This window comes from Meleagris gallopavo, chromosome 1 (genome assembly GCF_905368555.1).
Source record: "Meleagris gallopavo chromosome 1, MGAL_WU_HG_1.1, whole genome shotgun sequence".
Lineage (NCBI taxonomy): Eukaryota > Metazoa > Chordata > Aves > Galliformes > Phasianidae > Meleagris > Meleagris gallopavo.
Genome location: NC_139404.1, coordinates 74,995,491 through 75,004,839, shown reverse-complemented (window position 1 = coordinate 75,004,839; position 9,349 = coordinate 74,995,491). Strand labels below are relative to the sequence as shown.

At 43.1% G+C, this 9,349-nt stretch overlaps 1 protein-coding gene across 1 annotated transcript in view; it reads right to left on the bottom strand.

The window, feature by feature from the left end:
- Positions 1-1,843: 1,843 nt before the first annotated feature.
- LOC100542775 (alpha-2-macroglobulin-like protein 1) overlaps positions 1,844-9,349 on the bottom strand; it is a 61,596-nt gene continuing 54,090 nt past the window's right edge. The window contains exons 23-33 of the mRNA XM_085218150.1: positions 9,255-9,336; positions 8,734-8,890; positions 8,470-8,544; positions 6,100-6,262; positions 5,284-5,498; positions 4,873-5,088; positions 4,293-4,417; positions 3,812-3,902; positions 3,309-3,377; positions 2,988-3,090; positions 1,844-2,895 (exon numbers count right to left, since the gene is read on the bottom strand). Coding sequence (XP_085074276.1) covers positions 2,855-2,895; positions 2,988-3,090; positions 3,309-3,377; positions 3,812-3,902; positions 4,293-4,417; positions 4,873-5,088; positions 5,284-5,498; positions 6,100-6,262; positions 8,470-8,544; positions 8,734-8,890; positions 9,255-9,336 — 1,337 coding nt within the window. The 3' untranslated portion in view covers positions 1,844-2,854. The remainder of the gene's footprint in view (positions 2,896-2,987; positions 3,091-3,308; positions 3,378-3,811; positions 3,903-4,292; positions 4,418-4,872; positions 5,089-5,283; positions 5,499-6,099; positions 6,263-8,469; positions 8,545-8,733; positions 8,891-9,254; positions 9,337-9,349) is intronic.

The window sequence follows — 9,349 nt, the reverse complement described above, 5'->3', positions numbered from 1 at the left end:
TTCACGGAATGGGCAAAAATAAAACTTATCTTGTTTTTTAATATATTTATTTTCTTTGGGGCATTTTTTTCAGCTAGGTGATTCTTTTTGGGAAGGGTTGAGGAAAAAAAAGGTGAAAGTGCACCTGGATAAAAAAACCAACTGGAACCAGAGAAAGAAAGTAAAACACTCTTGACACTAGGCTGCCCTTAATTTCTTTCCATGGTTCTTAAAAAGTACAGAGAGTACCTGCTGAACAATCTCACATGACATTTGTTTGTTCACAGTAGACCCACAATTGTTTCAGGGTACAGCCAGATCCCTTTCAACAGCATACAGCTTCATTATGTCAAAGCCAGGAATCCTGGCTCCTACTCTTTTACGTGAGTGGAGTTCAAATATTTTTGAAGTTCTGGACTTATTACTGATTGGAAACTCATATACTGAACAAACAACCCAATCTAACTCACCGACAATGAAAGTAGCATGAAACAAGTGCTGGAGCAGCAAAAACAAAGTCACAGTCTTATTCTGCACAGTTCATCCAACTCAGCCTCAACTCCATCTCCCATTACCAATACCATCACCAGCTACTCCTGGCCAGGAGGCACCCAGGAAGTGAGTGCTTCTGAAACGTTCCTTATATCTAGTCTGACCCTCCCCTTGTGCAGCTCTGTGTCTTTCCTGGCCTGTAGTCAGTTCCCAGTATCAGAGCCCAGCACCTTGCTCTGCTTCCCCTCCTCAAGATGCTGCAGAGAGCAGTGAGGTCATCTCTCAGCTTTCTCCAGACTGGGCATCTCAAGTATCCTCAGCCTCTCCTCACAGAATATGCCTTCCAGCCCCGCTACCATCTTGGTTATTCTCCTCTGGACAAGGCTTGGATTTGTGTCTCTGGGGGTAGTCAGTAGAGCTGATCACAAGGCAGGTGGAAGCATGCACTAAGTCTCCAGGATGAATCACTTAAATCTCTCAATTTTGTGAAGGATAAACAAATGAATGCAGTGTTTGATATCTTCAGCTCTAAGCAGGGAAGGTAAAGGCTAGGCCATAGAGAAATTAGTGCATTTTTATCAATGTGGTGTTTTTTTTTCTCTGTATTTACTTTTTTCTTGCTGAAACATAGCCACCTCCTTGTAAATGCTCCATAGGAGCCAGACACTACAGGTTTAAGTTTACAGTTTAAGTCTGAAAAAGAACGTTCTGAAGGAACTGGAAGAGTTCTTAATAAAGTGGGCATAGAAATCACAATGAATAGCAAGACAAAAATGTCACTATATTCTAGACGTTGTTGTTTGTTTGGTGTGAACTCCTCCTATTCAATCATGAACTACCTCCTAAGCTTAATAAGGAGTAGGTACAATATATACATATGTATGACCACTACAGTAGTTGCTTTGCCAGTAAGACTCTATTCCATATTGCAAGGACTTTTATCACATCTGTTGCCTGTGCTTTGCTAAATACTACAAAACACATAATTAGAACATTGTGGCATTGGCAGTGCTGAGTCTTTCCCTCTCCACAAGAGCCAGAGCTGTAGCCAGTGGTGCTCTTTACATATTAATACAAGGTACAGACTTCATGGACTGCAGTTCTTGCTTTTTATCAGCAAGACCTTACTACTGAGCTACATCTGTGTGTAGCACACAATATTTAGTGGGGTCGGTCTTCAGGGAGGGCTAGAGTCCTCAACCCGTACTGATGTCTGCATGATATTGCTGGGGCCCAAACAAGTGCTGGAAGAAATAAATGCCAAGTACACATTTCACCTACACTGTCTCTGCATAAGTTTGCTTCTGCACTCTCCTCCAAAGTATAGCTTATATATGCTCTGTTATAAAATACAAATACACACCACAGTACCTAGATTTATGATTTATATTTTATTTTCTTTCTTTTTACAAGCAAGAAAATCCCTGGATTAAAGCAATCAGAATTAATCAGACACCCAAAAGAATACACCCAAAAATGGCTGTCAAGATGAGCAGCACGGCATGGCCTGAGTTTCATCCCGAAATCCAATTTGAGATCTTCCTCAGCACCAATATCAAAGTCCATGAGATGTGACTTTCCAGGTGACGCATGCCCCAGCATACCAGAAACTGTGATTTCCATCCTAGGGCATGTCCCACTAGTAGAACTCCTGTGGGCTGAAACAGTGGACAGTAAGAGAGCAGGCCATGTCTCTGGAGAAATGAAAGTAAAAAGAGGGATCAAATCAGAGAGAAAATAGCATAACCAAAGTTATTATTTCTGGGATGCTAGCAGCTATGGAGACCAGATCCTCAATAAGGACTCTCAAGGACAGTGCTTCTGTGGTTTAATTAAGTACCCTTGTCTTAATTCAGCCTTTTCCCAGAAAAAAAGGTGGAACATTCTGCAGTGTCAGGAGTTGGACTTGATGACTGTCATAGTCCCTTCCAACTTGGAATATTCTATGATTCTATTCCATACCCAAATAGTGTAAACTAAAACTAATACCTTGAATTCTGCTTGGAATTTCTTCTGTCACAGTGCAAACCGTCTGCAAGCACTGTTATTTAGCTGGCCCATGCACTATACCAGCCCAGATATCCTTTGGAGAATCCTTAAAATGCATGACTAGTCCTTCATACCAAGAGCATATGTTAATCATTTCATGTCCCACCTACAGAGCAGTACAGCAATGACAAAACCAGAAAACAGAGGACAGATGATAAAATCCCTGGAGGCTCAGGAAATTCCAGATGAAGTTCTAAATAAAGGGAACATGCTGAATCAGTGGTTTGCAAGGTTCTTCTCAGGCAGCAAGAGAAGAAACATAATGAGGTTACTAGATCTGTATAGTGGTTGAGGAAGGGAACAGTAAAAAATCTTCGTGGGGTACACACCTACCTCAGATGCAGAAAACATTATAATCAGTAAGGGCCTGCTCCTCTGCAATAGGACAGGAAAGACAGAATTTATCTTCGTACAAAGCCAAGCACAAATACCCAGAGAGCCCTGGCAGCCCATAGTACCACACTCACCTGGATGGTAGTAGTCATAGACCCTGACATATGCTGGCTTCAGGTTGGTCACTCCAATTTCCCTTTCCAGATGCAGGACATATGTCTCAGACATATGGCTCAGCTGAGGGAGAAAGGCAAATGACAGTTCATTTTTGAGCTGCTCTTTTGATTCCTCACCTAAATTTGATTCTGAAGATAGGTAAAAAACTCTGTGGAGTCAAATGCAAGACTTCAAGATGAATTCTGCTCTGCTAGCCCAGGCCACAATTCCCCACACAGCTCTTCCAGTGCACTCCACTCCTATAGTGGAGTGCAACTTCTATAGTGACACACACATACCTTGTCCAAGTAGATGGCAACACCTGCTTGGGTTTTCTCTGTTCTTCTCACAGGATACCAATGATGTGACTAGAATAGGAGAGCAAGTGTGGCAATTTAGTTGGTCCTTTTAGAAAAGAAAGTGTGAGAAATCCCAACAGGGTTTATCTAAGCCTGTGTAAGCAGATTCTTATTCACATACTGATGAATTTATTTGGGGCTTTTACCCCTTCAAGCTGATCTCTCTGCTGGGCCCCTTACCTCCTGCAAAACCCAAGGACATAAGTCTAGGCTATGTGGCTGTCAAGGATATACTGAGACAATTGAGCCAGAAGGATCACCATCCTCAAGGATCAAGGTAAGAGACAACAGTAAGTATTCATGTTTCTGTGTGACAGAAGGGAAGAGATGGTGAAATTGCTCAAGATAGAGACAAGCAACACATTCCTATGCAATCTCCCTTCCCCTTGGGTGTGGATGGTCCAACTGACACAACATCATCATCCTGATTCCAGGCTTCTTACAGACATCTCAGATCTTGCAGCCAGGACAAATCCAGTCAGTAGGGACACTTCCACAATCACCATGTTGGAAATGGCTCTCTTCCCAGTGTACCTGAGGGAGAAGATCAAATGAAGGGTCTCACCCAGTTCTCCCTTCCCTCCATCATACTACCCTGCATGCAGGACCCTGAACCAGGCAGCACAGCCAGAACTGTGGCCAGGCAGTAGCTCATATGGGGTAGACAATGGCTGCACTACTGTGAGCACCCCTAATCTGAGGTGACTATTTCTGTTCCTCTCCCTGGCAAGAACAAAAGACTTTGGAACTTTTCTCCATTTCCTCTTCCTCAGAGACACCTTATCTTTCTTTCCCACACCTTCCATCTGCCATATGGCCCTTCTGCTGCAACTGTTGGGTTCCTCCATTGCAGCCAAGTACCACTCTGCTCTCCAGCCATACCTAGCCCCAAGTGTGGCTATGAGCCTGTGTCTTCAAAGTCACCTGACATTGACATAGAGAGTAACAGAGTATGCATCATCCTCAGTGCAATTATCTGGCTTGGTTTTCACTTGTAAGGCAAAGGATTTGGAAACCTGTGGGGAGGGAATGTTGTATCTCAGCACCGTCTGCAGAGAGAGACAAAAAGACAGAATAAGACATGGATAATAAGTTTCATATCATCTGTCATACCTTTTCTGTGACTATAGTAATCCTCAAGGTATGTACCACGCTAACTGGATAAAATAGATTCAGAGAGCACACTCAGCCCAGTACCAGAAATAAAGGCAATTCAGGATTGAAAAATTCCATGGTCCTTCCAACTGAGACTACTTGTCCTCTCCCTCCCCCTTGAGATCAAGTGAGTTCAGCATACAGCAGGGAACCACTATGCAAGGTTTCCATCCTCCCATACTAAAAGAGTCACAGAAGCAACACTTCTTGACACATTATGTCTCAGTCTCACAGGTTTGCTGCATTGGCAATAAGCTGGAAGTAAATCACAGTTAACGCTCATTTCCTTGTATAGAGACTATTAAATTTGATGATGAGCAGAAATGTCCATGGGAAGTGGGTAACCTACCCGGGTAAAGACACAACAGCTGCCATGGGCTTGCACTGAGAACTTTCCTGGGATTTCTGTCAGTGCCATCTCCTGCACCAAAAGCCGATTCCGGTAGGAAACTTGGAACTTCCTCACAGAGATTCTCTGGGACCTCACCATCACTTCTGCAACCCCTTTTGTGTTGTGTGTCAGTGCTGCATATTTAGCCAAGGCCTGCAGGGCAACTACTGTATCCTGAAAAGGAAGAAACAGATGTACACATTTGCTCCACAGCTCTGAGGACCAAAGACACTTGAATTCACCATCCTGAGAACCTTGTATACAAGGGTTCTTCTCCTCAAAGTGTTCACTCTGTTTTTTTTTTCACACTTGCATAGATTCTGCAGAGATCTTTTGCAGGCACTGTTACTTTCCCCAGCCCTGAGTTACCTGTGTTGAGGCAAATCCTCCATAGGCATTTTGCTGTCTGGTGAGCCAGACCACAATGCCAGAGGCTGTGGTGAAGTCAGCCTCTGTGACATTTGGCTTGGAGAGTAGGGCCAGAAGGACATAAGCTGTTAACTCCACATCCACAGATAGTGGCTGTGACCAAAGGCCAGTGCTGTGCGTCTTGGATGGGGTCTGACTCCAATGGATCTGCCCACCTGGGAAAAGGAAGGAGGTAGATAACATTGAGGAGTACCAGGAAAGAAATCTTGAGGCCTAGAAGGCACAGAGGTGTGTGTGCAAGGACCATACCCAATACTATGTATTATACATTGAAGACCCATTTATAAAAGTGATAGCAAAAAAGTAACTTGCCAATAATCAGCATATCTCCCAGGCATCTGATTTTTCCATTTTCCTGCCAGGTACACTAGATGACTGATACTAGCTAGCTACCCACTAGCTGGTCCTGACAATCAGGGAGTAACAAGAAGTTAGGCAGTTTGCTAATTTGCTTTGTTTAGCACTTTGCAGTTCTGCTTAAGAAAGTCAACTTCTTTCAGAGCACAACCTCCACTCTGGGTGCCACAAAAGGTCAAAAGCTTTGAAAGAAATTAGCACCCACAGCACAATATTGCCAAAACATACCTTAGGCTAGCAGACTGTCTGTCTAAAAAACTATCTTTGATGAAGGACAGAAATGAAGACCAAAAGGGTAGAAAGTAAGGGTACAGTCTTTTCAGCTTGCACGTAACCAAGAGGCTCAGAAGGGTCACCTACCATTTTTCTGATGTTTGTCTGGCAATAAGACTCCCATACCTGCTCTGATTGCCTTTTGATCAAGTATGTAAAGAAGCTCTTGTGTGCGTTGTTCATCCTTTGCCAGGGCGAAGGTGTAGGCCAGCAGGGCCTGTGTGTAAGTGCTGGCAGCTTTGGGAAGGGAAGGAATGATACACCCCAGAGCCTTGCGCACCACTGTACTCTACAGAGAAGAGTTACATTGATATTGGTTACATGCAAACACATGAGGCGTGCAAACACTGAGTTACACAAGCAGAAGAATGCATTAGTATGCGCTGCATAGAAAGCAACCCATATATTCACCCTTATATCACTGTACTTGAGACTGCATTTTCTCTTTGTATCACTTCAGCACCCCCAAGCAGTGTCTTCAGCCCTCGGTGCAAGGCTCCTGACAGAGGTTTGTTCCACAAATGATCATGGATTTCTCTCAGTGAAATGAATTCCCTTACTACTAGAATAGCACCACCACATCTTACTTTGAACAAAAGAGCAACAACACACAATTGCAAATGCTTGGAAGATTGCTGGGTTCAATTCAGCTCTTCAGTTTCTCTAGGTCGGTGGGACTTAAAGCTTCCCTTGAAATACTGTACTGTTGGCAGGACACAGAATTCATTCCAGCATTCATGCACCATTCCACACGAGCCAAACACTTGGAGTGGTTGCCTGTTCAATATTTGTGTATCTACAGCACTTAGTGATTTCCCCTCTTCAGTTTTCTACCAGAATGAAGGTCCTTGTATTTGTATTTCATTCTGCTACATTTGACAGTACATTTCAAATACTTGTGATCCAGTTTCATGAAAAGTCACCTCTATACAGATCAGCCAAACTCAGACACTTCATGGAATTACCAAAAGACAGATAATTCAAATTATGAGGGATAGGCAATCCAACATCTATTCAAAGCAAGGTTAGCTGTGAGATGAGACAAGGTTGTTCAGAGGTTTATCCAGTCAGGTCTTCAAAACCTCCAGTGATGGAGACAACTAACCCACTCTAATCTCAACCTCTACCAATCCTTGAGTGCCTTTAAGTGAAAAAGGTGGCCTGAGAGACACTTGTCAGAAAGACAATTGATTTCCAGCTTTCTTTCACTTATTTCCAGAGAACTTTGTTTCTCCAAGTCTATAGCAATGCTATAATCAATTTGATTATATATTTTAACTGCCAGTACCACTGCCTAGTAATTAGTTATGATCTTGCAAGACTTCCCCCTTATTATTATTAACTAGATGTACAATTCCAACTGCCCTACTTTACAGCATGTTGTCTCTCTAGCACTCTTTTCCCAGATTTCCAGTTTCTGGGAAGATGAAACACATTACAAATGTCATGTTTATTCACTTGGCTGTGGTAGTCACACCTAACTCTCCTCTCTAACATCTCATTCCTAGCTTTCAGCAGGAACAGTGCAGAGGGTAGCAAGAGATGTGAAGTTGTTGAGGGGAGCAGGACTGAGCAGCACAAGTCCAGGAAATAGGCATGGTATCTAGACATGAGCACCAGTAGCTCCCAGTAGAATCATAGAATCATTTGAGTTGGAAGGGACCCTTAAAGGTCATCTAGTCCAATTCTCCTGCAATGAACAGGGACATCCACAGCTAGATCAAGTAGCTCAGAGCCTGCCCCACCCTAATCTTCAATGTCTTCAAGGACAGAATATCCACTACATCTCTGGGCAACCTGTTCCACTGCCTCACTATTCCTATTGCAAAAAAATTATTCCTTATATCCAGTCTAACTCTTCCCTTCTTTAGTTTGAAACCATTTCCACTTGTCCTATCATAGCAGACCCTGCTAAAAAGTCTGTCTCCTTCTTTTCTGTAACACCCCTTTAGATACTGAAAGGCTGCTACCAGGTCTCTGCAGAGTCTTTTCTTGAACAGCCCCAGCTCTCAGCCTGTCCTTGTGCAGGAGGTGTTTCATCCCTTGGATCATTTTTGTTGTCATCTGTACACAGTACACTAGATGAGTTCTCACCAGCTCAGAATAGAGGCAGGAGCCATTGACCACCACTCTCTGGGTATGATCTTGTAACCAGTTCCTCATCGGTCAGACATCCACTCATCAAATCCATATCTTTCCAATATGGAGAGAAGGATATATTCTGGGAGACTGTGTCAAAGGCTTACTGACGTTCAGATAGGTGATAACAGTGGCTCTTCCCTTGTAGCAGTCTAACCTCATATTCTCTCCTGCCAACAAAGTCCTCCTTGAGGGGTAGTTGAGGCTTCTTCCTGAGAAGTGGTAAGTTCATCATCTCCTGGCCAATTACTTTGTTCACAAACCTCTCCAAGGTTTTCCCGCTATTTCCCGCTTCAATGACTCCACTAAGCTCTTCAGAATTCAAGCAAAAGTATAGCAAAGAATCCTTGTATTTACCTCTGGTGTATCTCCTCTCTCCATGTAAGCAGCAGAGATGTAGGCAGCCAAGAGAACTTTCCCATCCATACCTCCCTACAAAAAGCATAAATATCCAAAAAGATGGGAAAAGTGATATACAAATACCTGAAACTATTCAGGAAACATCACACCTACCCCTGGTTTTCTGCCATGCAAGAAAGCAGAACAAAACAGAAAAGTGAGATAAAGCAATTACCAGCAAGAACTGCTTTGAATTTTCTTTCAAAATTCTCTGGGTCTTACCTTCATAGCTGTGTGGAAAAGTTGGCCCACATCTGTGAAGCAGCCATTCGGAAGCTGGTGGAATTCCAGCCAATTGAAAGCAGCTTGGATGCTTCTGTTGTCCAGGAAAATGTATGGCTTGGCTTGGACAAAGCATTTGACCACAAATGCAGTCAGCCTGATTGGGGAGAGAGCAGAAAAAAGGCATGAGAGAGGGAAAAGAGGAACAGAAAAAGATTGAGTGAATGAGCAAGAGGGAAGAATAAGTGAAAGAAAAAAAAAAGAAAGAAATAAGCAGTAGATGGGGAAAACAAATAAAAGTGCGAGCTTGAAACTTTCAGGTCCCTCCTCACCTACTGTTGGGCTATTCTTAGTTTATCAGTTCAGTGTCATCCTTTATCTCAAAAGAAGTAATATACTGATGGGTTACACAAAAAAACATTTGGAAGACTTTGTACCCAATAGGACAAAAAGGGATTCATACTGGAAGCAGAAAGCTCTCAGACAGCAGAAGAACAGAAAGGAGAGAACCCAGGGCTTACCAAGTATTACCGTACTCATCCCTGCTACCAAATTCACTGAAAGAACCATCAGGATGTTGATATTGCAGCTGTATCTGGTACCCTGAGAAGTAGGT